The sequence below is a fragment of the Galdieria sulphuraria genome (assembly GCF_000341285.1).
Source record: "Galdieria sulphuraria unplaced genomic scaffold scaf_30, whole genome shotgun sequence".
Classification (NCBI taxonomy): Eukaryota; Rhodophyta; class Bangiophyceae; order Galdieriales; family Galdieriaceae; genus Galdieria; species Galdieria sulphuraria.
Window position 1 is genome coordinate 120,289 of NW_005178445.1, and position 23,227 is coordinate 143,515.

Below are 23,227 nucleotides of genomic sequence, written 5' to 3' on the forward strand. Positions count from 1 at the left end.
TTCAAGAAAAGTTGCTTCTGTCAGAGCCCAGAGAAACGAGCATTTTAACAACAACGAGATAAATGGATTTTAAAAGGCGCTCATTCGAAGAATCCAGCCCTCCCTCTGGACTAAGGAATGAAGGCTTCGAAATGAAGCGACCAATCACCACCACCCCGATGGGAAAGCTGACCAGCGCCCCAAAACAGCTTCAGCCACCAAACTCGCCCCTTTACAACTTATTTGGGTTTGAGGTTGCCTTCTCGTCGAGAAAGCGTGACAACCAAGCTTCTTGCCCAAAACGACTGTTTACTGCCTTTTTTCTATTTCCCCTTTCTTCGCAATCGGAAACCTTGACAGTTCAAGCTAGTTACCGAACATGCCACCTCGAACCGAAAGGGCCGTCGAAGAAGAGAGTGTTGGCAAAGAGTACGACGTAGTATACGAGGTAATCATTCTTCTTTCAAGTGGACAAAAGCAGTTTTGTTAAACTCCACTAGGATGGTGAAATATTGCGGGAACTGGATTTGTTCACACTGAGAGATACTAAAGGAAACTTGGTTCCGTTGGATTTATTGGACCAACCCCCTAAGAAAAGGCCAGCGCTTCAAGCAACGGGATATCTTTTACCTCCGGCTATCGAAAGTAAAGTTGCGAACGAAGGAACAACTTCCAACGGGGAAACTCCCCCTTTGAAGTTGCCGAAACTTCGTGTGAGACTGGCGAAAGTCACAGACTGGTGCGTCGAATATGGGGCTTATCCAGCACTGTGGATACAAACTACGGATAAATGGTATAGATTGCACAGGCCAGCTCCAGGCTACGAACCTTTTTTTGAACAGGCAGAACGTAAATTCTTGTATTGCTGTGCAGTTGTGGATATTATTGGAGCGTTCATTAGAGAAGGAAAACATGCTTCTGTTAAGAGAGTTGCCAAAGCTCTCCAAAGTAGAGAACTTTCTTTGGAATATCTATTGAATAACTCTGATTTGTTAAATTTTGTACGTGACCAACTCGAGTCTTTGGGAGATTCTTTGTTACTACAAACCGAGTTTGTGCAATACCTGAAAAATCCCATAGCTTTCTCGGAAAAGACAGAAAAGCCCAAAACTGTTGTTCAGTCGGAACAGAAGAGAAAAAGAGCTTCAGAGGAATCTCTCTCAAGTCATGTCGAGGAGTATTCTCCTTCACCACGTTTAACAAGAAGGAGGGAGAAGGAACCTGAAGATGTTCACTTTGACGCTCATACTAGTACGTCTCATTCGAAAAAACAAATAATTCAAGACACAGATTCGGCTAATGGTTCGCACCCAAGTTGGCGAACGAGAAGAAAACGATCATTCATCAATACTGCGAAACAAGAGATTGATTCAGCTCCGTTACCCACAATAGAATTTGGCAAATATCCAAAACCAAGAAGAGGTCATCAAGTGAAGCTTTCTGATTGGAACGGAAAGGAATGTCTATCAGTTATACTGACTCTTGTAGAACTTCTTCATGTTCTGAGTGAAGATTCTTATTTCGATGAACTTTGTTTGAGTAGCAAGGTACCTAATTTGGTTTTGGATTGGAGAACTGTTGGAAGGGCAGTATTAGAACCTTGGAAGTACGATGTCTTTGGTGAACTAATTGCATGCTTAATACGGTTTCTCATGGCGGCATCAGGAATGGAAGCGAGAAGAGACTCGGTTGATTGGTTGACTTGGCAAGAGTTCATGCGTGATTATTTCTTGAAACGCCCTACAGGAAAAACGTTTCTAGAGAATGACGACGAGTTTACGTCAATTCTAGAAACTATGAGCAGAGTGGACTTTGTGGAGCTATCACAAGATACTCGCTTAGTTATAGTCGAACGTTTGGTGGACGCAGTTGTTGAGACGGAAGCCTTTCGAGACAAAATTAATGAGGCCACAGGTTATGAACCAGAAACCAGTGGCAATGTTTTTTACGACAGTGACTATGAGTCTTTGGAAGATGATGAGTCTTCTTCTTCTAATGATGACACGTTCTTCTAGAGAACAAGAGAATGAAGTAAACCATGAAAATGGAAATATTCATGAGACCAATCAGAAGGCTCAAGAGTTAGCGAAAAAAGAGACAGTTTTAGAAAGAGTGGATTCCGTTCCTTTCCGAATTCGCGGGGTATGTGCTGGAAGAGATAGAGAAGGAGCTTTGTATTATATTTTGGGACGAGGTACCTCTTTAGCAATTTTTAGTTGTTTGGAACATCCTGTGGGTGGTGAAGAGTCTGAATGGTTTGTTGCTGAGACTAGAGATGAAATTATTGAGCTTTTAGAGAGTCTTGACAATAAGAGCGCTATTGAGGAGAAACTTGTTGCCAATTTGCAAAACGTAGCATTGCGAGAATGGAAGCCAATGAGTGCCGAGAAGCAAATCAATGAAGGTTATGATTTTTCAGATAGGGTATTTGGAAATTTGAATTCTGACAACTCGGAAGAAGAATATTTTTTACGTACGAATATAGAAGGACAATATCTCCCAAAGTCTCATCTTCTCATTCAGAAGGCTTTATTGTTCGCTGAACCGAAGTTGCCTTTTTGGTTGAGACAGAAGACCGAATATCTGGGCTTTCGTTCGAAAGAAGAAAGAGAATATTGGCTTCAAGATGTCGAAGAAGCCATCTCGGTTGAACAATTAAAGCAGTGCCTGATCGAGTTTTACGATATTATGTGCTATGACATGCTTGCCAGTCCTTCAGGATCACAAGAGCTCTTGCATTTCTTTGGTATTCCTGTATCATGGTCAGAAGAACAAGCGAGACACGTCCGGCGGTCGACACAAGAAGCTAAGAATCCAACCCAATTATTCATTGCTATTCGCTCCTTTTTTTCGAATATTTTGATTCCTCTTTGCCGAGAATGTAAGGCGCAAGAAATTTCTCAGAGTCATTATTCGAAACTAAGAAAGGATCTATTACTTCCCAAAAGAAATGAAGGATATCATGGCGAAATTGATCTAGTAGAATTCGTAGCTTTCAATAGAGGTGATCCTCTTATATACTGTCGGACAGGTCATCTTTCTCATTACTATGAGAAACTTTTGCCATTTTCCGAACTTCATATCGAAGATATTGCACCTCTCAAATCCGTACAGAGAGGTATAGTTGAGCATATTGGTTTTTACAGAGGACCTTCCTTCTGCATTCAAGTAGTTCGACTTTTATTGATGGAAGACGCTGAGAGTGAAGAGTCATTTTTTAGGCTCGACTGTTTTTGTCGAGCAGATGCATTTCTTCCCGACTATTTGATGAAAGAAAGGATCTATTTGAAGTCCTTGGAAAGGGGTTGGTCAGAAGGAGATGAATTTGAAAGCTTCTTTATTAAGGATGGTCTGTTGATTCCACGTCGTGGAGTTATCATTAAAAGCTTAGTTATCGCTCCGAATGGTTATCCAGGAAGTGAGATCATGAGAAAGAGTGATTTAGCTATTCCAACGAATCAAATATCAAACGGCATGACCTTTTTACCGCAGGATAGTTCATTTATGGAACAAGAGTCACCAATGCAACTGGATACAGTCTTGGAAGGATCACCTAAAGGTCATGAACCAATGACTGTGGACGAAAGAGAAGATCAATCTTTAGAAGAATTGATTGTGAATAACAGTGAGAAGAAGGATGCAGGAGGAGAAGAGAATCTTTCAGAAGTTTCATTTGAAGAAGAAGAAGATAGAATTCAAAAGTTGTGGAATGCATTGGTTGGGATTGAAGAATCAGGACAAGATGACTCAAACAACGCTGGCTGGATAGAATACATGACTGTGTCTGAGGATCGTCTTGATCTTGCAGTTGATACCAATCCGGAGTCTTTTGCGTTCATCGATGATTTTTATGATCCCTACGATCAAGCATATGACTTTAGCCAGTTTCAAGCAGGAGTTGAGACACGTGCGAGGAGTCTGAGAAGTCATTCTGCATTGGAAGAGGAAGATGGTCGAGGTGAAGGTGTTGGCTCACTTCGAAAGAGAGCAGGAGAGTGGGATCCTTGGGAGAGCATTGAGGTGACTTGGATTCAACCTATTGATGCAAGTATGGAATCATTTCGATTTCTCAGTCCGTGGGAACTTTATCCTTTGAGTCAACAAGGAATGAGTTTTATTTACCATCCACTTATATGTAGGCCACATTTGAAGGAAACCAGTAACTCAGGAATGCGCATTTCGGGTCTTGGTCGTAATAATATGAGAGGAGAACCTTTTTCAGCCCGCAAATCTGCATTTCGTATGGAAGGTTCGAGGTCTCATGATCGACGCAATACGAATTATAATGTCGTAAAGAGGAAGAGAATCGATTTGTCATCAGCATATTGTCTTGCATGTGAGCTACCTATGGAAGATGCAAGTAATCCTTTGATTGCTTGTGATGGCCCTTGTCAGAAAACTTTTCATTATGAGTGTGCTCCCGGAGACGAAAGTGAACGTCCACCAATAGAGTCTATTGAACTTTATGCTTCTGATGAAAGACCTCTTTGGCAATGCCACAACTGCACTAGTGGTGAGCATATTTGTTTCTCATGTGGAAGACCAGGACATATTGCTGATGTCAATGATCCTCTAAGAAAGTGCAGCTTAGGAAGTTGTGGACGTTTCTATCACAACTCTTGCGCTCAACAAGAACCATTGGCCAGACTTGCATCGGATGGAAATTGGTTTCGTTGCCCACAACATTACTGTGTTGTTTGTGAAGAATCGGGTGATTCCCGTCCAATGATCAAGTGTATCTATTGCCCAAGAGCTTGGCATGTGCAATGTGCACATGGAGAAGGTTTAGATATGATAACAATGAAGTTTGCAAGATGTCCTGCCCATAAAAGGCGTTGACTGTATTTTTACACTTCATCGTGAGAGGAATGATGAAGAATTTCAGTTGGTAGTTTGTGAAAGTGCATGTCTCCACCTACAAGTCTATCCATAAAGTTTTCTACTTGTAATGTATCGGTTGCATTGGGACATTTGGCAAATTTCATGTTACTAAAAATCGATGTCACAAAGAAAGCACGTTCAGCAACAACAGAATAACGCACCTCATTTTCCATGCTACCAGAGTTGAGTTGAAACAAACACTCGAGTCCGTACCAAATTCTTCAAGCCAACGTTTAGGACAATGTTCCCAAGTAATTGAAGAAAATTGGAATATGGAGTCTCGGTATCTTTGTTAGGACAGTCAAGTTAATAGTCTATTGTTTCCAAGTCACCTACCTTGAAGTCAAATTCTTCCAAAAGAGCAGAGCAAATTCGTCATTAGCACAGAAAATGAAAAGAATACATATCTTCTCTTTGTGTGCAAGACAGTCTGATACGATTTTATTCCAGTTATCGACTCCAAACTTATTCGAAACGTTCTTCATATCATCCGAGGAGGTTGCTGATGAATTCAACTTGGCTTTGCTTAAAACTTGTTTCAGAAATCCATGAATATCCTTTCTTTGCATATGTTCTAAATGAAAAGTATCTGGAAGACTAGTTGCCTTGCTATTGGGCTGAAATCCTAACAGTACAGGATACTTCTCAATACCATATAGTTTCATGAGCTCTGAATCTATGTCATCCTTGTGAATAATTCCGAAAATAATAGATTCTGCATAAGTTGAAGACAATGCTTTCAATAGCACAGAGGGTGCCTTCCTCATGGTTGCCAACAATACGTGAGGAAGTTCCGGTTCATTTCTCAAGAAAGGTTCTATTCCAGCACTCTTCACTTGCGCAACAAACGAAGGAATTCTTTCTTCTACAAAACTTAACAAAGACTTGCTAGTTCTGTCTCCCTGATACTCAACAGGTATTTTGTTCTTTTTGTTGGATAAACGAAACAAAAAAATTGTTGGAAAACCTCGAACTTGGTATCTAAACACATTCTCAGCGAATTGTATTGTATAAAAACTTTAACTGTCACCTTTGGGAAAGATTTGGATACTTTTCTGCGTTCACAGCACCAACTCTTACAGCGTCCTTCAATCTACTCGCAACTTTTTTGTAAACCGGCTCTAGCTGCTTGCAATAACCACACCAAGGAGCGTAAAACTCGACTAGCCTGTTGCTTCATCAGATTACATAAAAATACTTTCTATTTCCTACCAGTTCTCCGAAGAGCCTAAAACTTCCTTTTCAAAAGTACGCTGATCTAGCTCAATAACATTTGAATAGTTATCATATGGTAAACAATGTACAAAGTAAACATAATAAACCAAAATGTATGCAGAAATAGAAAGCCAAAAACGAAAAGAAAGCGACTTTAAGGCATGGTATTGAATAAAAGTTTGACAAGTTTCTGCCATTCTGAAAAGGATTTCTAATACTCAATACAGTCTCGTTCTCATTTACTTTCGGATGAAAACTTGTTTAATACAATAAAGCAAATATATTCCTTTTCTACCATACAAGTTTATGATGTGCCAACTTGATAACCTCTTGGCTTTCGACGAACTTGAAGAGGGTTGTCTTCTTCGTCAAAGTCCTCCTCAAATCTTGTCTTTGGCCTTTTTGCCTCTCTAGTAATATCTGAATGCGATAAATCCCAATCATAAGAGGCCATATAGGCTGGCTTTATCATATCTCTCGTTTTGCCTGTTGCCCCTGGAACCACATGATATGGTCTAGGATATGGTATCTTATAATGAATTCCCAACTCTAAGCGAGTTCTTCCTTCAAAGAGTTTTTCTTCTATTTCCTCCTTTCCTGTGATAGTCTTATTCTGGTGAAATAGCCTATCTGCTTCTTCCCTTATATATTGTGCTTCCTCAGGTTCTTTCCCTATTCAAAGCAGTTTAGTGGAAGAAATCAAAGATGGCAAGAGCTCCTTAACATACAATTCTTTGCCACGCGCAGTATATCTCTATAAAGTCGTAAAACTTGTCTTTTCAGGTTTTGTTGGGACATGACAGTCGTTTTCATAACCCACAATATGGTCAATTCATTATCAAATTTGTTGAATCCCAATATCTCTATTATACACTTAATACTGATAATTCTGAAGTTTTAGCAACTCTATAACAAAGCAGCATATTCAATCAAATTGGTCATTCATATTCGAAAAGAAAGCGTTCTGTTTTTATAGAAACTACATTTTACGCCACAAAAACATGATGAAAACTGTTCTCCGGCAAACTTGATAATCTTTTTTTATCATCGAAAACATTTATTCAATTGGCAAAGCAGACAGATAATGATCTCCCTATCGGTATGTGACCTTCTGGACTAGCACAAAGATAAGAATAAAGTATCCTAGTTAGAGTTTCCTCATCCCGTTGAAATTGAAATAGTCAGTGAGTGGTTCATGTCTTTGGGAGCTTGTGCAGTTGAAGTTTCCAACCAAATTGTGGAAACTGATGGCCCCTGTAACACAAAAGCTGAAGAGGCAAGTCTATTGAGTTTCCTACTATCGACTGGCCAAACCTAATGAAAAAGGGTATGTTTAGTTTAGCAGTTCTTCTGGGACGAAAAGAAAAACTTTTCGTGTTTTACTTCCTTGTGATGTCTCTTCAGAGGATTTTCTGATGAGCCTTGCGTCATTTTCCGAGTGGAATCAAATCAAGGTACTGGAAAAGGCCACGGTTGAGGAAACTGACTGGGTAGAGAGAGTTCGAGAAAGTTTTATACCTATCACTATTGGAAGGTTATACATACGTTGTCCTTGGCACTCGATTCCAGAAACTTCAACAGGAAAAGACGAGCTAGTGCATATGATTATTCATCCAGGAATGGGCTTTGGAACTGGTGAGCACCCTACCACAAGGTTGGTTATATACTCCGAGTCGTCAATGGCACTTTTACAATATCAGACTATGTTTGAGTTGGTTACAAAGAACCGTTCAAGGGGGAGAAAAGCTGTTAGATTATGGTAGCGGTTCCGGTATATTATGTATTGCAGCGTCCCGAATGGGATGTGAACTTTGTCATGGTTGGTGTTTTGTTTCTGCATTCTTTGTTGGATAAGATATTGAATCGTTCCAAGGTGTCGAAATAGACATCGATAGCATACGTAACGCAGAAGAAAACCAAAGTCTCAATAGCATATCGAATATTTCTTTTTTCCAGCCACTGGAAGCTCCTTCATGTTGTTACGATATTATAGTATCGAATATTTTATTTCATCCTTTGGTTGACTTGGCAGAAAAATTCTCACAGTGCTCTAGAATAGGAACGAGGATTGCGTTGTCAGGTATTTTATGTGGTCAAGCAGAGGTAGGACAATATAATTCTTGTAAATGCTTGAAACAGACAAATTTCTCTTTAGTCTCTTAAAGCTATTTATGAAGACGTTGGGTTTAAGTTTGAAGATACAATGATAGAAAACGAATGGTGTCTGATAACTGGAAAGAAAATTTAACCGAACATGAGAGTAACTTGAACGTGGAATACAGTTACGACATTTGTCACGTTAACAGTCATGAGTTCTTAAAGAGTAACACTTTGTCACCTCAGCTTTCAGGTCTTTGTTAAGTTTCATGAGACTAACAGGCTTGATTTTTCGGTATCCACTGTATCAAAGTTGCTGATCGTTATTTCACTAAAACTCTTATCCTGTTGTACTTGAATACGGTCAATACTCTTCAGAACAAGCAACTCATAAAAATATTGTGCAGCTTGTCTTCTTCGAGAAGAAATGCTATTGGAAGAGCTTACTTGGTGTAAAAACTCTGAAAAGGTTATCTTAGGTTGTGTAATGTTTTCTTCTGAAGATGTACCGTATTGACGAATCATATGCAGTGTTTGAATGGTTCTTGAACTTATGCTCAGTTGAGTTTGTGTCAAAGTATTCTGCTTTTTCAAATGGTATTCCTTATCTTCTTCATTATATGGTTTCGGCATATTGGATGTATTCAACGGAATTTCCGATAGACAGGAAGCATTCATTCCAGCTGACATTAGTATACTTTCATTTGTAGCTGGGAGCTGAAATGAATCTTGTTCAAACGGTATTTGTTCTCCCCAATCGTTGTCTTGCACTGAAAAAGTTACAGAATCACGTCCGGGTGAGAATAATGGACTAGCATGGAAGGCAGCATTGTCCGCATGTCGTAGTTGAGGAAGGCTGAGATTTCCTTGAGAGTAATATGATATCATAGGTTCGATAGTTGTGGTGTAGATTGGAGGAATGCAAGGAAGCTTGAAGCTTGGTTCAAGTATCATATGTAACCACGTCTCTGCATTTTCTTCTGGAACTCGAGATATGTGAGATTGAGGTCGGTAAACTAAGTCCTTGGTATCCGAAAGATGTCTCTTCAGTGTTTTTGCACTTATTTCAGAGTTTCTATCGATGGCAAAAATACAAGTATTGGAATCAGTTTTTCTCTTTTTGGCATTATTTTGTTCTTGTTGGTTGATTTCCAATGGAAGAGGCGACTCTTGGAGCAATATAGAGTCTCCTCTTCCTGTTGTATTATCCAGGGGAAATGAAGTTTCATGTCTTTGTTCGAAGTTTGGAGATGTTTCGAAAACAGAGTCCGCATCCATTTCCATAGAAAAATTCCAATCGGAATTATCTTGTTCTTTTCTGTTTCCTTGTACTCCAGAAAGTCTCTCTAATGAAATTCGACCAGAAAGACTTCCTCGACTTTCTCGACGAAGTACTTCAGGGGATTGCAAAGAAGCACGCGCCGAAAGAGGTGTTAAATTCATATTGACAGTCTCTCTATGCAGCATCTCATGATCATCCCAATGTTCCAAGGCTGCGTCTGGCATCTGATAGATAAAATCCATGTCAACCGGAGGAAGAGTAATGTCTTCAGGTCGCGCACGAAATCGAGAAAGCGACTGAGCTGTTTCATTCCAACGAAACTCAGAAGATGACAAGGTACAAGCCATGTCAGTGTCCATGTCCAATAGCATGTCAATATCTAGAATGCTTGAAGTTTCTGAAAACCTATCCAACTCATAGCGAGACCTTTTCGAAGATTTCTTGGAGCTTTCTTCCCGTTTTAGTTGGGACGTATCGTCAACGCCTTCCATAGTAATAGCGGAATACGGTGCAACAGTTGTTCCAGGGGCTAGATCGACAGTGTTTCCTTGAAAGACAAGCTGCAACTTATTCAAAGCTTCTCGGCTATCGATAAACAAATAATGAGCTTTCCTGGAGTAAATTCGTACTATTCCTAGAAGCAGGTTGGATGAAAGTCTCAACGCAAAAGATAACTCTGGGGACTGTAGCTGTTCACATGCAGCAACAACATCTGTGCTAAATACCTGAGTTTTGCTAAGCTTATGTTGGAGATGAGCTGCAAGCCATATCTTTCCCAAAGGTCCCTTTTTGGTTAAAATGATTGGCGAGTAAAACATGGTCTTTCACAGGATTTGTTACCAACGAGTTGAACAAACTATCAAATTCGCTTCTGAATGCCTATCATGTCCCACTTAGAAGGCGGGCTCTTGCATTTGATTGGTTTGAAGAAACCCGCTCTGAATGGACAAACCAAGAAGAAGGGCTGGTCTTTTTTGCAAGAGGGTGCGGTTTTTCTTTGAGAAGAAAAAAACTTGTAGCCAACAACTAAATTAGATAGAACGTTTCGTTTGGTTTCTACCTGGTTGCTTATAGTGTTACTATATTCATATAGCGATAGAGATAATAGACTTTAGAAAATTCTTCATCTAAACACGTTCCTATAGAAAGAAACGTTGCAAATCCCAATTTTGTTAACTGATTCACTTTGAACACGTTCAAATGCGAAGTTTTCTGGACTCCACCAGTTTTTTAGGACAAGAAAGTCCTATTCAGTCATCTTATAGTTTCTTTAGTTGCAGCAGTAGTCATTCTGCGTATTTTTGCAGAGAAAGTAAGAGGAGTCTTTTATTTTCAAGCAAGAAAAGTTGGGGAGTTGCTAGAGTTTCAAGGTTTTCTCGCGCAACTCCCTTCGCTTCTACAGCTCCAGATCAGGATGCAGCAAGTTTTCGGGAGAAAGAGCCTACTGGAACCAAGTGGAAGTTGCACTTGCCGTTGAAGTTTCTCTCTTTTCTTTTTGGTAGAGGTAACAGAATGAAGGACTTTGAAACGTGGAATTTGGAAGAAAGTGACGCGGATTTCCAAAAAGTTTTTATGAATTCGTTTTCGAGACCTGGTTTTATGAGGCCAGTCACAGAGGATGTTTCGAAAAGAATTATGCTTAGAAATGTGGGACGAATTCGTTCCATTCGTCCTTGTAGCATTTCAGAAGATATTTTGCTCGTTACTGTTGAGAGAGAAACAGTTAATGCTAGTCAGAATTGGATGCACGAGCGACCTGGTCAGTTTGTCCAAATTAGCGGCAAGCCCTCTCATGCGAGCTGTTCATCCATGGCAGTTATTGCTTCTGCACCATTTTTTGTGGATAATTCGAATGTAATTGAACTTGTTATCAGTAAGCAAAGTGACCCTTGCAAGCTTTCAAAGAAAATTGGAGAACAAGTTTTTCTAAGTCCCATTATGGGTCATGGACTGGATTATGTATATCCTAGCAAGTCAGAGAGACTTTATGTTTTCGTAGATTGTCCACAAGGTATGGCAGCTGTTAGGTCTTTTTTGAAGTGGCATCTTTTTCGAGCAATGTCCGGCACGGGAACTTATCGAACCACCCAAGTGACTGTATTTTACGAGGCTCCAAACAGTACTTTTATGGCTTTTTTGTCCGACTTTCGTGATTGGAATGTTTTTGGTGTTGAAGTAGTACCAGTTTTGGATTGCAGTTTGAAAGATTTTGTGCCCAGTTACTTGAATTCGAAGTCTTTTCATTCATTAACAGTTTCTTCTATTTTTGCTGTTGCAAGTGATAGAACTGCAAATTTTCTACAGAGTTTACTGCTTTGTCATGGTGTAAAGTTGTCATTTATGCAGTCACTTACCCAGGAAAGGCTGGAAAGAGAGTTTACGGAATTCAAGAAGCTTGACCACTTTCAAGAGGCTGAGGATAGTTATTTGGAAATGGAAAGAGAAATGTTTGAGGAGAAAATGTGGAATACTTGGAAGCAGCAACGGGAAGGGATGTGGTCTGAATTTGTAGAAAGGCGTCATATGAGAGAGACAAGCAGACCGTCAGCAAGCGATGAAAAAGAGTTATGGGACGATTGGTTCTCTCGAAACAGTGAAAGTTGGAAAGACAGCATTTGGGACGAACATATGTGGCAACAGTATTGGAGTACTTGGAAGGACGAACGTGAGTCATGGTTTCATTCAGGTTCGTTCAACACGAGAGACTTTGGAGGTCCTGGCAGCTACAGCAAGACAGGTTATGGATATCACGATCCATCTTATGCATCGGGCTGGGATACTGAGAGTTTCTCAGCCAATTCTAGTTATTCTGATGATTCTAGTTCCATTGGAAGTTTCTCATCAGATAGTTATTTTGACCCTTATGCAATACTCGAAATTAGCAATGGTGCTTCTATAAGTGAAGTGAAGCGGGCTTATCGACAACAGGCACTTCGATGGCATCCTGACTTGAATAAGGATAATTTGGAGCTTTCAAAGAGGAGAATGCAACAAGTTATTTTGGCTTATCAAATCGTAAAGGAAGAATATAGGCATCGTTGTAGATAGTGTCGTTTGACAATGAAGAATGATCATGTGTATGTAGTCGTTATACATACATACTTATCATGATAGGGAAACGTTTATATTTGTTCAAAGACATTGGGATGGGAAGTTTTACGGGATATATAATTGTTTGATGTGAAAATTGGGTTTCCGGTAAATAATAAATTTTTCTCGTAAGTCAAAAAGTAATCCATTCGTTCATTGATATCTTATAATATACCATTGGTGTAAAATTGATATCGATCATATTGTCTTGTTCTCCAGTTATCCACACTTTCGTCAATCAAAGATAACATATGATGAATGCATTCATTTTCCAACAAACCCAAACAAAACCTTTGTCGAAAGGATTCCAACACACTATGGCCACCATGCATACAAGGAATCTTTGTTCCTTCGATCATGATTTCAACCAAAGTTGTTAACTTTTCGTGATGCTTTCTAGCTGCTAAGAAACCTTGCACCATCAGTTCTCGAAAATACTGAAATGCTTCACTATGAGTACCTCCCATCACATCAACAAACTCCGCAGTTAGCTTGAATGGAGCAGACTCAAAACGAATGGAACCAGGAGAGTTGCCCAACATGAAACCAAAGTCGATATGGATGACTCGTCCTTGTGAATCCAACATAATATTTCCATTATGTCGATCTTTGATTTGAAGAAGATAGCAAACCAATGAATAACCAGCCATACTTTCTACAAAGTTTCTTTGAGCTCTTCTGAATCTTTTGCTGTCCTTTCCCCCGTAAACTCTTTCAAAATAGTCCAAAAGAGTGACAAAGTTGGGAGTTCTTTTCTTTAGGGCATGCAAGGACACAGCATCAGGCAATGTTTCAACCAAACCCGAATCAGCACTTAAACAAACCACAGTGAAAGGTCGAACCCACAATTCCAAATCCTCTTCAACAAAGATATTCCGAAATTGTGCAATGAGCTGAACTGCTAGTTGTTCTTGACGAAGATCATCACCAGCTTTTACTATGAAGGATGCCAACTTCCAACCAGAAAAGTGACCAAAAGGAGAAGCCTAAATCGTACTATCATTTGCTTTTACAATAAAATGCTGTCGTCCACTTACTTTGCGGATTCTTTCGGCTTTCCAGTGCCAAATTTCACCATAAACAGCTAACAATGCGGCATCACGAGAAATAATAGAATCTGGATCTTCCAAATCTTCCTTTCCACTTTCTACATACTCTTCCATGTTGACTGCGGTAACAGAATTCCCATAAACTGCGTTTCGTACATGTTCCTTTTGTTTACTGCTCGGTGTCGTTGAAGATTCCACACTTCCACTTCTTGTTTCCTTTGATGAAGGAGGCGTTTCTTCACTTGACAAAGTTCTTTTCCTTGCAATATGACTTGCAATATGTGGACTTTCCATTACAGCTACAATATCTTTGTCATCATTCTCTTCATAGTCGTCCACAAGCATATGTTCAAAAAATACATATTGACTACAACATAACATATTGGTCTCCACCACTTCAACGAATACCAGGAAAGGAACTCTAGTTCGAGTGGGAAAAACGATAGTCTCTTCAGGAACAAAACGAAGTATACGTAGCACTCTTGAAACAGCTCTTGCAATAGGAAGATGTAAACTGCGTAATGCTACTGCTCTTCCTTGTTGTGCAAGCCATTCCAAGGAAGGAAGCTGAGGTGGCGGCTTTAAGGGTGATGGATGTGATTCCAAACCAGACATGCCTATGAAACAAATCATAAAAAAATCTCGATAAATGAAAATACTCACGTCTTAAGAACAGTTCATTGATACGGTCCAATCCACGCTGAATGAAACTATATCTTTTGTCCGAAGGGGCATCTCTTGCTGCTGAAGAGAGACGGACCAACTGTTTTACAAAAACAAGACCATCATTGAAATAGTCGAATCTTTCCTGTTTCGAAGCCAACATAGCTTTGAGCTCAGGAGACAGTTGATTGGTTGATTCACTTCTCGTATCAAGCACCTTATTGGGCTTCACACAAGAATCATCCACTTTTTCCATTCCAAAAGAGTTCGACACTTTTAGCTCTTCCATCCCTATCTTTTGATACTCAATAATATTGCTAACCTCCTCATCATGCGAGGTTTCACCGATATCGATGATACCCGATGCTTTTCTACAAAGAGAAAGGGCGTCATTCATACTCAGAGCTGCTTCAAAATATTCTTCCGACAAAATGAAACCCGTCTCAAGCCAATCTTGCTTCAACAGTAAATTTCTTTCCACTCTATACAACAAGTCCTCAACAAGTTCACGCATTTGTTGTGATATTAATTCATCCAACTGTATGTCATCCTTAACGATTGAGCTGCTTTCTTCCTCCTTCCTATCTTGAGCTCTGTTGAGGTGATTAGCCGAGCTTGGCATCTTCGGGGGCTTCGTTCGATTCCCAAAGTGGTTCATAACAGACAAATGACTCGATTTCTTTTCAGGAGTGGAACTTGATGAGGCTCCCGAAATATTCTCTTGCCGTAAATACAACTCTTCGTGTTTCTTTTCCTTGAAACGAGGAGAACTATTCAGTGAGCGACTGGCTTCAGAATGGAAAGAACCAAGACTGGATATATCACTGACTCTACTTCTGTGAAAGGGTTCCGGTTCCGAGTTTGAACGTGAACGTGTTGTGCCCTTTAGGATATCGTTTGCAGACAACGAGGGATGCAAATCCTTTGTAAGTAGTGACTCCTCGTTGTAAGGCGCTGGGAGAGACGTAGACTGGTAGTAACCGTTTACAGCAGCAGTTTCACAAAGTGTGCGCAACTGTTGAACCCTTGGAAGCCTTTCTCTATGACAGTCTTCGCAAGCAGCTTGCAAAAACCAGTATACCTTGAAATAACTTGAGTTTGGAACTCAACAACTTCCTTGAAACTAACCTGAAGTGCAAAGTGCATAGATTGTGCGCACTTATCCATAACAAACTTCTCAAGTGCTACAGAATCTTGAGCATGATGAACCAACAAGTTGCTAGAGATGGAGAAAGGTAAAAGAAGCTTCTTTGGTGAACTTTGGATTCAAAGCTTACCATAGCTGCGGAAGATATAATTCTAAGTCTTCGTCTGATAGTTTGTACAATTCATTACACAAATAGTCATGAACTCCTCTAGAGCTCCTATAGCGATATAAATAGGTCACCGCCATCCAGGCATCGAAAAAATCTGAGCGGAATAAACGTAATAACCAACCCATCGAAAGGTCACTTGAAGAGCGTCCTCTCTTCTTTTCAGTATCATTATTCCTAGACACTTGAGGCAGCTCTTTGTCGAGGTCTCGCACAATGAAAGCTGTTGGGTCCATTTCCTCACAGTTTCAAGCCCATAAAAAGCTAGTCCCAAGATACAAAATAGTTGTTGGAAGTATTCTCTTTTCAGTTTCCAGTTTGTGTCTTTACCGATTTATGCAAGTACAGAAACGATAGCTTGGAGACCAACTTGAGTTTCGTTGGTAAAGTCAAAAGGAATCAATTCTTTGAGGAGAATCTTTCTCTATACGATGTTGTCAAGATTGTGGACTTTGCAGTGTTATGAAAGGTATTCAAGTATCAAGACTTTTAGGAAACCGTATAGTATTTCCAACAATAAAGCTGCTGCTTTTGTGTTTGATATTGATGGAGTTTTGATAAGAGGGAAACAAGTACTTGATCCTGGTAGTGTTGAGTCTTGTCTCAAAAAGTCATTTCATTTACTTTTGGATAGCTAAGAAGGCTCTGTTCGAATTGTATAAAATGTATAATAGAAAAAAGTTTCCTATAGCTTTTCTTACCAACGGAGGAGGGTGTACCGAGACAGAGAAAGCAAGGTCGGGACAGTCTGATGGGCAACCTTTTTTTAAAACAGTGCTGATGAGGAATAGGCAGCTTTCTGAGTGGTTCAATCTGCCTATCCAAAATGATCAAATTGTTTTGAGCCATACTCCTCTGAGAGAGCTTTCTGCAAAGGTTAGGAGAGATAGAGACGTGGTTCTTTGTAACTGACTAGTTGCAAGTATAACGAAAAGGATTGGGCGGTCGTTTGTGTGGGAAGAGGGCATCCAGACTTTGTTGCTTCTAGTTATGGCTTTCGTAATGTTATTCCCATTGAGGAGATTGGGAGACTTGAACCTAGTGTATGTGCTGAAAAGGAGTTGTAGACAAACTGATTCTCAAGACTTAGGCTACTCCTTTTTGTGACTATGAAAAAGTTTCCAAAAGGACTAACTGGGACCAACAAGCCTTGTATAAACCAATAGGGGGTATTCTGGTAACTTGTTTTTTGTCTTGCTGTTCCAAGTACAACTATTTCCTATGTGCGTATAGGTTATGTCCGATTCAACCGATTGGGGTCGAGATATCCAAATTATTTGTGATATTTTGCAATCGAATAGTCGTGTTGTATTTTCGACACAAGAAGAGGTTGGAAGAGAAATGGAGAAACATCATAAAAGTGTTGAATAGAGTTTGAATAGGTTCAAGTTTATTTCACCAATCCAGATTTTATATGGGCTAATGAGTTTCCTTTTCCTCGGTGAGTTTGGATACTTATTGATTCAAGGTTAAGGTATATCTTTAGTTTCGGGCAAGGTGCGTTTCGGTTAGCTTTAGAGAAAATATATCAGGAACTAGTCGGAAAACCTCTTCCATATATTCAATATGGTAAACCTTGTGCTGTACAATATCGGTAATAATAAGTGCTTTGACTGCTTTGCTTATTGAGTTCTTGTTGAATTAGTTTTATGGAAGATTTGTTAAGGAAACAGGCTATTTCGCAAGGTTACACAGATTTGGAAGTTATTTATGCGATTGGCGATAATCCTGCCGCTGATATTCGAGGTGCTAGAAATGCTGGGAAACCGTGGATTCCAATATTAGTCAAAACAGGTATAAAGGAGGTAAAATGTCTCCATTATCAAGTTTATAGTGTTATGTAGGTTGCTTTTCTACAAATGACGGGGATAACGATCCAAACGACCCTGCAGACTATGTATTCCAAGATGTGAATGAAGCCATATCGACTTTGGTTCAAAAACTATCTTCTTCTTGATAATAAAATACTTCAAGTTTTTTGTCTTCATTCCTGACGTTCTCTATAGTGTTCGAGCTGCTTCAAAAGTTGTGACAACAAACCTTCACAGACGTCTAGCTGTTCGCTGTCCAACTCATATACTTTTAGTATTTCTGCATATGGACCTTCTAACTTTCCTATCGCAAGTAGCCAATACCTTACTTCAGACTCTATTTCTAAACAACGCAGGGAGCTTGATAATAGTGAGGCACGTGTTTTAGCTAATTTGGCAAGCTCCTCTTGTTCCTCATCCTCTATTCTTCTATAATAGAGTTCATCTGCAGCAACTTTTATCAGTTCCCTAATAAGATATCTAGGAAGCAATCTAGTAGAACGGTGCAAAACCACAGAGAGACTACAAACATAAGAGAAAACAAACACAACAGACAACTCTAGACAAACCTTGGAAAGGGTCTCTTATCAGCCATGACAAGAGTTTTATCTCTCAGGTAGATAAACAGAAAACTCTGTACTCCATAAAACTGATCTAATGAGAATCGCAACAGATATAAAGAGTGTGTATCGCTAGGATGATGTTGTATGTGATGCAAAAGTGTAAAAGTATGTGCGATTTGTTCCCAATAATATGAAGTTACCAAGTCTTCTTCATCAGGTAAGACTTGTTTGGTTTGCCACGGCAACAGGTCCATTTCTATGTTGAGAGGTGAAACTCTTCCAAATCCCTCACACTTGCGCACTATAAGTGGTTTCCAACAATGGCAAGGTATTTTTGCAAGTATATTTCTTCTTCTTGTGAAGGTTACTGGTCTAAGATCCCACCAACCTGCTACAACTTTACATATAAAGGATGCCATCAAATTGCTTATATACTTGCCAATCGTGAGACAGACGATTCTATCTTTTGATGATTTGATGAAGCGTTCAAGTGGCATCGATGTTAAAAGTCAGTCTTTTGGCTGTAGGGCTCTTTTAAGAATTTTCGAACGCACAAGGTTGAAACTAGCAGTGCTAGTCATACAAAAACAGTGAATACACAATGCCGCAAATAAGACTATCTCAAAAGATAGTGTCACGACAGATACCTTGCAAATGGCTATGTGTTTGTGTTTCAATGTGTATGATACTTGTTTGCTAGCAAGAAACAAAAATTCCCTATTCAAGCCTTTTAGAAATCAACGACAGTACTCTATGCTGAACAAAGTTGTTGCACTGATTTGAGAAAGGATTGGATCAGAAAGGGAAAGGCCATTGAAGTACCTGAAGATAAGGAAAAGAACAAAATTTGGCTATGTTCAGAAGAAAACTCTTCCTAATATTCTCAGTAAGACAGAGGAAACAAGTCTTCTTTGTTCGAAAGTTGTAGAAATTTTTTACTACTATAAAATTCACTTGCAATAAAAAAACTTTTGGAAAATGCTATTTTGAGTCAGAAGCTTCTAGCAGAATTGCGTCTTACACAATAAACCATCCAAATGAAAAGTCATTCAGAGAGAAGGCGTTCCATAAAGGGTCGCGGAACTGTCTCTTAAAGGGACATTTTTCATCTACCTCAAAAATGCATCATTCCCAATGTTAATTAAAAATTCCAACTATATCATGCTGAACCGTTCCTCATCCAAATCAACGTCAAGTTGCGATGCATCTATTACGAAAGGTTCAAAGACGAACGAAACCTCGCAGTTAAATATTGGTTCGTATACAACTACTTCAAAATTTCTTTGCATCTAATGAGTTCTGAAGAACATTTTGTTCACCAAATTCTAGGTGAAAACTGCTCCGTTTTAGGAGCTGTAACGACAAAGTAAAAAGAATGACTTTATACAAGAACTACTCTTTACCATTTCATTAGGGCAATCTATCAGGCAGTTTGTATTGAAGATAATATCGAATGGAAAATACTTGGCAATGAAGTAGGTATAGAATACCATTTGAACTTTTATTGATTCTGTAACAGGTTGTGGTTGCCTTATCTTGGGAACATAAGAGTTGCACCGACCAATCGAAAAGAGCTCATTTTCATGGCATACTTGTTTCCACAGGAAGAATAATTGTTGAAGAATATATCTCTGACAATTCTGTATATGAAGTTTTTTCGAACACATTTCATGCTTATAGAACAAACCAATTGCAGGTGAATTCTGTCTTTGGCATTCACTTTGCATCATCCACGGATGCACAGTACCTTGCAGAAGTCTTTGATAATGTATTGGCTCTAGAATTGCACAGAAAGACTTGGTCTGTTGACATTGTTGCAGAACAACTTTTGAATCATAATTCAGATGCCTCAGGTTCCCATTTTACAGTAACTACTTCAAAATTACACAGAGATGAAACAAACCGCAGAGCAATAGATGAATCAAATCGTCGTGATTCGTCTCGTAAACAAAGGAGACCGCTTTCATCTTCGTCGACGGTACATTCGGAGACCTCAAATGGTACTCGACATAACTGCCATCTCGAAAAAGGGCAAATTGATTCAGTCTGCCACCCAAATCCTGATAGAGGTCTTCTCATTGAAAGCGACTCGAATGCCTTTCTACGACATCAGCAAACGACATCAGAACACAGCTGTCAACAAGAAATGGTTTTTCCAGTATCGCAACCAACATCAAACTTTGTTGATCAAAGTGTAATAACTTCAAAAAAAGACATCTCACTGGATAGACCATTTCCTTATGAACAGAGAAATTCAGTCGGACAATTGAGTCAAATTCCTATTGATATATCTCGATGTACAGTTTCGGAAAAATATTCGTTGAGGGGTTCGAGGCAAAGTTTCCAACTACAAAAACACGATATTTCTTTGCTATCAACAGCATGCAAGGCACATTCTAGCATCAGCATAGCGAGTAACAATTCAAACCAAGAAATGCAAGTAAATAACTCGAAGAATGAGTCTGACACAAAGGTGGAATGCACTAGCTGTGTTTACAGCGAGGATAGCAACTCTTTTCAACAGACCATTTCCAGTTCAACTGGCAAAAGCAATCGAGTGACACAGAAACCAGAAACCAAGCTGCCACCACAAATTGTCTACGAAAACCTTCTGGTTGAGCTAAATCTAGTCTCACACGAAAAGATTCAAGAGTGCATTCAAAGTATCCTTAGAGAAGGGCTCTCCAACAGGTCAACAAATAATTTTTGCAGGAGTCAAAAGTTGGCAAAGATTTTACATCAAAACAAATAGGCAATTAGCTTAGAAAGCAATCTTTATCTATTATGTTGCAAATTTTCTTTGAATATTCATGTTATCAAGTTAGATAAATACTTCTTGATTTCGATGTCTAGGTCGAAACCTATTACAATGTGCTTTACTAAGAAGTTAGGATTGAATTTTTCGTTGTATCAAGACAATATCTAAGTAGGCACCCAATAATTTGTCATTGAGAACAATTTTAAGTGCAAATACCACACAAGCAACTTTTCTTTCTTTGGGGGAAATTATTCTGAAATTAGAAGAGTGTTTCTCAATATGGGAATATTATGGATGTGATTATATTTGTCAACGAATGAATGGCTGATGGACTTATCTATTTCCTCGCATACAAGGTGACAGTTTTTAGATTCATATCTAAAGTTTCAAAGTAGCAAACGATGCAAACTTGATGATTTCTTTTTCTCTTACCCACTTTCTTTTAGAATGCAGTTTCTTCCACTGAGTATAATTCTAGCTTCTTTAAAGTATTGACAGCTCTTTCATTCAATCTTTGAAATCAGAGCATCAATCAAACAACATGATTCTTAGGAAAATAAATAGAAAAGAGATGGGTCATTTCGCGCATCTGTTTTCGTATAGAGCAAGGGTGCTTCTCACGAAATGAAAACTATTGGCGAAATAAATTCATTTCGGCATCGTTATACTTGCTTCATGTCGCTGTTTTTGATGTATTGTGGAATTTTTATTGAATTTCAACTGCAAGTTTTGTCGTAGACATCTTCTTGAGGCTATACTTGCATAGATAGGAACGATAAGAATTATTCTTCTATCTATGGAGCTGGGAACAATAACAATTCTACTTCAAAGAAGGGAAAATGTTGTGAAAATAGTGTTTCTGTTTGTGAGAATCGATTGTGTTGATAGGTTCAAGGTGATTGAAAATTGTACAGTCATTTGAGTTTGAAGCAAACCGACATCTTACAAATTACCAGCTTTGCGGTCTGGTGGTTTCAAAACCGAAGAGTTGGTTTCATGCATCTCAAAATCGATCATTAAAATATCTGTTATACTATTTTTTATGGGCGGCTCAACTACCCCGAAACATGAACAAGGTTCTCGTTTGATTTAACTATCGACAGGAATGTGGGTCACAAGTACAAAGAATCTCTCTTGGCCTTGTATCTTCTATGTTTGTTTTCCACTTGAGGCAAAATAACATTTTCAATATATTCCACGGAACAATCGAAAGGAATAAGGAGCTGCAATGCAACTAATAGAGCAAATACTGAAGGTTCCGAATTATCCAATTGATTTTCTGATACCACAATTGCACAACCGTATTGCTTTCCTATTTCCAATCGCGTCATCAAAGCTGCCGAAAGACCTGTAAGAGCTGCTGGTGCTTCCAATATGTAAGATAACAATGGGTGGAGAGAGGAGTCTTGCTTTGATTGGGAAGACAGACAGTACCTCGTAATATTGTTCTCCTCTGGAACAATTCCCATTTTGTAGCCAGGCATAGAGTCCAACACTATCCAACGGCCAATTAGGAACGAATCCACCAAGAGGCAACCGATGCTATGTAAGTCATAACTTTCTGAAAAATCAACCAGAAAACCCAATAAGACAAAGCCTACGCCTTCAATTTTGGAAAGATATAGCTTGAAAACTTCCATGTCTTCTCGAAAGATGGTGGCCCATAGGAAGCTTTCATTACCTTTCTCCACAAGCACTTGAACAACTTGACAACTCAAAATAGACGCGGCAACAACTACAGTAGAAGAAGAAGGAGCATTTAGGTCCCCACTTTTCTCCAATCGAAAGGGTACTTGTCTCTGTAAACAGGCTATATCCCAAAGGTCGTCTACTTCAGCTCTGCTTGGTCGAGTCCAGGGATCCACCAAGTCCAAGTAACGATTCATGATAATATAAAATAGAGGAACGTTTTCTTCTTTAAATATTCAAGAACTTTAAACAACTCAAATACACAACATGCGGTCAACAGAATTCTGAAAGTCCTATAAAGAAATGGTCAGTTGGGATAAAGGCTCTCTCCTTTGCTTTCTCTCGCTAGATAAATGATTGCAATCTTTCAAGTGCCAGTAAACTCCTTTTCAGCGCTACATATTTTGTTATCGAACAATATTCTAGAAATTGACCGATTCTATCTAGCTTCTTGCAACTCTTTTGGTGGTGGATATCTGATGAGTCTATTTCAAGTTCAAGAGTCTTTTATTTTCTCATTGAACGCTAACTGTAACAAAGTTGTGAAAAGTTGAAATAAAATTATACCAATCAGTATTGTTTTTGCTCTCATCGTTCCGAGTTGGTCTGAAACTAGTACGTATTCGAGACCGTTATACCGTAACTGAACAACTATATATTATGGTAAGGGAATTATCAGGAAAAAAGAAAGTATTGCCATAGAAATAAAAAGGATATCAAAGAATACTATGAAAGGAACGTACAAGGATCAAGAAGGAGAGGCGTTTTATGCAAGCCACTATGACAAGGGTCAAACTCATAAAGAACTAGTAGTATTCTTCTTCCTCAATTGATATT

At 39.1% G+C, this 23,227-nt stretch overlaps 11 protein-coding genes across 13 annotated transcripts; 5 read left to right on the forward strand and 6 right to left on the reverse strand.

The window, feature by feature from the left end:
* Positions 1 to 342: 342 nt before the first annotated feature.
* Positions 343 to 4,953, forward strand: Gasu_36670 (uncharacterized protein). The gene is made up of 3 exons (XM_005705394.1): positions 343 to 427; positions 480 to 1,942; positions 1,995 to 4,953. Exons 1-3 carry the CDS (start codon positions 359 to 361, stop codon positions 4,816 to 4,818), a joined length of 4,356 nt encoding a protein of 1,451 aa, XP_005705451.1. The 5' UTR covers positions 343 to 358; the 3' UTR covers positions 4,819 to 4,953.
* Positions 4,954 to 4,957: 4 nt separating this feature from the next.
* On the reverse strand, positions 4,958 to 6,312 carry Gasu_36680 (protein disulfide-isomerase). The gene is made up of 4 exons (XM_005705395.1): positions 6,073 to 6,312; positions 5,891 to 6,028; positions 5,197 to 5,841; positions 4,958 to 5,147 (listed from the first exon to the last, which is right to left on the reverse strand). Exons 1-4 carry the CDS (start codon positions 6,270 to 6,272, stop codon positions 4,982 to 4,984), a joined length of 1,149 nt encoding a protein of 382 aa, XP_005705452.1. The 5' UTR covers positions 6,273 to 6,312; the 3' UTR covers positions 4,958 to 4,981.
* An 8-nt stretch (positions 6,313 to 6,320) lies between these two features.
* Positions 6,321 to 6,932, reverse strand: Gasu_36690 (LYR motif-containing protein 1). Its single transcript, XM_005705396.1, has 2 exons — positions 6,804 to 6,932; positions 6,321 to 6,747 (listed from the first exon to the last, which is right to left on the reverse strand). Exons 1-2 carry the CDS (start codon positions 6,886 to 6,888, stop codon positions 6,380 to 6,382), a joined length of 453 nt encoding a protein of 150 aa, XP_005705453.1. The 5' UTR covers positions 6,889 to 6,932; the 3' UTR covers positions 6,321 to 6,379.
* A 170-nt stretch (positions 6,933 to 7,102) lies between these two features.
* Gasu_36700 (ribosomal protein L11 methyltransferase) lies at positions 7,103 to 8,393 on the forward strand. Its single transcript, XM_005705397.1, has 6 exons — positions 7,103 to 7,174; positions 7,223 to 7,351; positions 7,413 to 7,729; positions 7,776 to 7,894; positions 7,949 to 8,178; positions 8,231 to 8,393. The coding sequence occupies exons 1-6, from the start codon at positions 7,160 to 7,162 to the stop codon at positions 8,321 to 8,323; spliced, it is 903 nt and encodes a 300-aa protein (XP_005705454.1). The 5' UTR covers positions 7,103 to 7,159; the 3' UTR covers positions 8,324 to 8,393.
* Positions 8,394 to 8,397: 4 nt separating this feature from the next.
* On the reverse strand, positions 8,398 to 10,622 carry Gasu_36710 (cohesin complex subunit SCC1). Its single transcript, XM_005705398.1, has one exon. The coding sequence runs from the start codon at positions 10,270 to 10,272 to the stop codon at positions 8,440 to 8,442; it is 1,833 nt and encodes a 610-aa protein (XP_005705455.1). The 5' UTR covers positions 10,273 to 10,622; the 3' UTR covers positions 8,398 to 8,439.
* Positions 10,623 to 10,632: 10 nt separating this feature from the next.
* Positions 10,633 to 12,679, forward strand: Gasu_36720 (DnaJ domain-containing protein). The gene has a single exon (XM_005705399.1). It carries the CDS (start codon positions 10,655 to 10,657, stop codon positions 12,500 to 12,502), a length of 1,848 nt encoding a protein of 615 aa, XP_005705456.1. The 5' UTR covers positions 10,633 to 10,654; the 3' UTR covers positions 12,503 to 12,679.
* Positions 12,680 to 12,681: 2 nt separating this feature from the next.
* On the reverse strand, positions 12,682 to 15,942 carry Gasu_36730 (phosphatidylinositol 4-kinase). Its single transcript, XM_005705400.1, has 5 exons — positions 15,534 to 15,942; positions 15,385 to 15,475; positions 14,257 to 15,337; positions 13,582 to 14,210; positions 12,682 to 13,530 (listed from the first exon to the last, which is right to left on the reverse strand). Exons 1-5 carry the CDS (start codon positions 15,803 to 15,805, stop codon positions 12,709 to 12,711), a joined length of 2,895 nt encoding a protein of 964 aa, XP_005705457.1. The 5' UTR covers positions 15,806 to 15,942; the 3' UTR covers positions 12,682 to 12,708.
* A 20-nt stretch (positions 15,943 to 15,962) lies between these two features.
* Positions 15,963 to 17,603, forward strand: Gasu_36740 (hydrolase family protein / HAD-superfamily protein). 3 transcript variants are annotated; one of them, XM_005705401.1, is made up of 8 exons: positions 15,963 to 16,154; positions 16,204 to 16,445; positions 16,493 to 16,612; positions 16,660 to 16,898; positions 16,952 to 17,010; positions 17,067 to 17,163; positions 17,215 to 17,363; positions 17,414 to 17,603. In XM_005705401.1, the coding sequence occupies exons 1-8, from the start codon at positions 16,001 to 16,003 to the stop codon at positions 17,524 to 17,526; spliced, it is 1,173 nt and encodes a 390-aa protein (XP_005705458.1). In that variant the 5' UTR covers positions 15,963 to 16,000; the 3' UTR covers positions 17,527 to 17,603. The 3 variants fall into 3 exon arrangements, with proteins under 3 accessions (XP_005705458.1, XP_005705459.1, XP_005705460.1); XM_005705403.1 differs by lacking the exons at positions 15,963 to 16,154; positions 16,204 to 16,445 and having other exon boundaries at positions 16,593 to 16,612; positions 17,056 to 17,163; XM_005705402.1 differs by lacking the exons at positions 16,660 to 16,898; positions 16,952 to 17,010; positions 17,067 to 17,163; positions 17,215 to 17,363; positions 17,414 to 17,603 and having other exon boundaries at positions 16,204 to 16,306; positions 16,361 to 16,583.
* A 4-nt stretch (positions 17,604 to 17,607) lies between these two features.
* Gasu_36750 (uncharacterized protein) lies at positions 17,608 to 18,472 on the reverse strand. The gene is made up of 3 exons (XM_005705404.1): positions 17,950 to 18,472; positions 17,710 to 17,902; positions 17,608 to 17,660 (listed from the first exon to the last, which is right to left on the reverse strand). The coding sequence occupies exons 1-3, from the start codon at positions 18,438 to 18,440 to the stop codon at positions 17,652 to 17,654; spliced, it is 693 nt and encodes a 230-aa protein (XP_005705461.1). The 5' UTR covers positions 18,441 to 18,472; the 3' UTR covers positions 17,608 to 17,651.
* Positions 18,473 to 19,072: 600 nt separating this feature from the next.
* On the forward strand, positions 19,073 to 20,788 carry Gasu_36760 (uncharacterized protein). Its single transcript, XM_005705405.1, has 4 exons — positions 19,073 to 19,198; positions 19,249 to 19,309; positions 19,358 to 19,418; positions 19,463 to 20,788. The coding sequence occupies exons 1-4, from the start codon at positions 19,105 to 19,107 to the stop codon at positions 20,693 to 20,695; spliced, it is 1,449 nt and encodes a 482-aa protein (XP_005705462.1). The 5' UTR covers positions 19,073 to 19,104; the 3' UTR covers positions 20,696 to 20,788.
* A 909-nt stretch (positions 20,789 to 21,697) lies between these two features.
* Gasu_36770 (uncharacterized protein) lies at positions 21,698 to 22,752 on the reverse strand. The gene has a single exon (XM_005705406.1). It carries the CDS (start codon positions 22,585 to 22,587, stop codon positions 21,814 to 21,816), a length of 774 nt encoding a protein of 257 aa, XP_005705463.1. The 5' UTR covers positions 22,588 to 22,752; the 3' UTR covers positions 21,698 to 21,813.
* Positions 22,753 to 23,227: the final 475 nt, after the last annotated feature.

Coding starts and splice junctions, on each gene's coding strand:
- Gasu_36670 (XM_005705394.1), top strand. CDS start 359: ATGCCACCTCGAACCGAAAGGGCCGTCGAAGAAGAGAGTGTTGGCAAA. Junction 428..479: donor AGTACGACGTAGTATACGAG/GTAATCATTCTT, acceptor AAACTCCACTAG/GATGGTGAAATATTGCGGGA. Junction 1,943..1,994: donor TTTTACGACAGTGACTATGA/GTCTTTGGAAGA, acceptor ACGTTCTTCTAG/AGAACAAGAGAATGAAGTAA.
- Gasu_36680 (XM_005705395.1), bottom strand. CDS start 6,272: ATGGCAGAAACTTGTCAAACTTTTATTCAATACCATGCCTTAAAGTCG. Junction 5,842..5,890: donor TATCCAAATCTTTCCCAAAG/GTGACAGTTAAA, acceptor GAATGTGTTTAG/ATACCAAGTTCGAGGTTTTC. Junction 5,148..5,196: donor TGGAAGAATTTGACTTCAAG/GTAGGTGACTTG, acceptor GTCCTAACAAAG/ATACCGAGACTCCATATTCC.
- Gasu_36690 (XM_005705396.1), bottom strand. CDS start 6,888: ATGAAAACGACTGTCATGTCCCAACAAAACCTGAAAAGACAAGTTTTA. Junction 6,748..6,803: donor ACTGCGCGTGGCAAAGAATT/GTATGTTAAGGA, acceptor TGCTTTGAATAG/GGAAAGAACCTGAGGAAGCA.
- Gasu_36700 (XM_005705397.1), top strand. Junction 7,730..7,775: donor GGTGAGCACCCTACCACAAG/GTTGGTTATATA, acceptor TTACAATATCAG/ACTATGTTTGAGTTGGTTAC. Junction 7,895..7,948: donor GGGATGTGAACTTTGTCATG/GTTGGTGTTTTG, acceptor AATCGTTCCAAG/GTGTCGAAATAGACATCGAT.
- Gasu_36710 (XM_005705398.1), bottom strand. CDS start 10,272: ATGTTTTACTCGCCAATCATTTTAACCAAAAAGGGACCTTTGGGAAAG.
- Gasu_36720 (XM_005705399.1), top strand. CDS start 10,655: ATGCGAAGTTTTCTGGACTCCACCAGTTTTTTAGGACAAGAAAGTCCT.
- Gasu_36730 (XM_005705400.1), bottom strand. CDS start 15,805: ATGGACCCAACAGCTTTCATTGTGCGAGACCTCGACAAAGAGCTGCCT. Junction 15,476..15,533: donor TTATATCTTCCGCAGCTATG/GTAAGCTTTGAA, acceptor CTCCATCTCTAG/CAACTTGTTGGTTCATCATG. Junction 14,211..14,256: donor CAATGAACTGTTCTTAAGAC/GTGAGTATTTTC, acceptor TTTGTTTCATAG/GCATGTCTGGTTTGGAATCA.
- Gasu_36740 (XM_005705401.1), top strand. CDS start 16,001: ATGTTGTCAAGATTGTGGACTTTGCAGTGTTATGAAAGGTATTCAAGT. Junction 16,613..16,659: donor TTGGGAGACTTGAACCTAGT/GTATGTGCTGAA, acceptor CTCAAGACTTAG/GCTACTCCTTTTTGTGACTA. Junction 17,011..17,066: donor AATGAGTTTCCTTTTCCTCG/GTGAGTTTGGAT, acceptor GTTTCGGGCAAG/GTGCGTTTCGGTTAGCTTTA.
- Gasu_36750 (XM_005705404.1), bottom strand. CDS start 18,440: ATGCCACTTGAACGCTTCATCAAATCATCAAAAGATAGAATCGTCTGT. Junction 17,903..17,949: donor GATAAGAGACCCTTTCCAAG/GTTTGTCTAGAG, acceptor TTATGTTTGTAG/TCTCTCTGTGGTTTTGCACC.
- Gasu_36760 (XM_005705405.1), top strand. CDS start 19,105: ATGCTGAACCGTTCCTCATCCAAATCAACGTCAAGTTGCGATGCATCT. Junction 19,199..19,248: donor AACCTCGCAGTTAAATATTG/GTTCGTATACAA, acceptor TGAGTTCTGAAG/AACATTTTGTTCACCAAATT. Junction 19,419..19,462: donor GGAAAATACTTGGCAATGAA/GTAGGTATAGAA, acceptor ATTCTGTAACAG/GTTGTGGTTGCCTTATCTTG.
- Gasu_36770 (XM_005705406.1), bottom strand. CDS start 22,587: ATGAATCGTTACTTGGACTTGGTGGATCCCTGGACTCGACCAAGCAGA.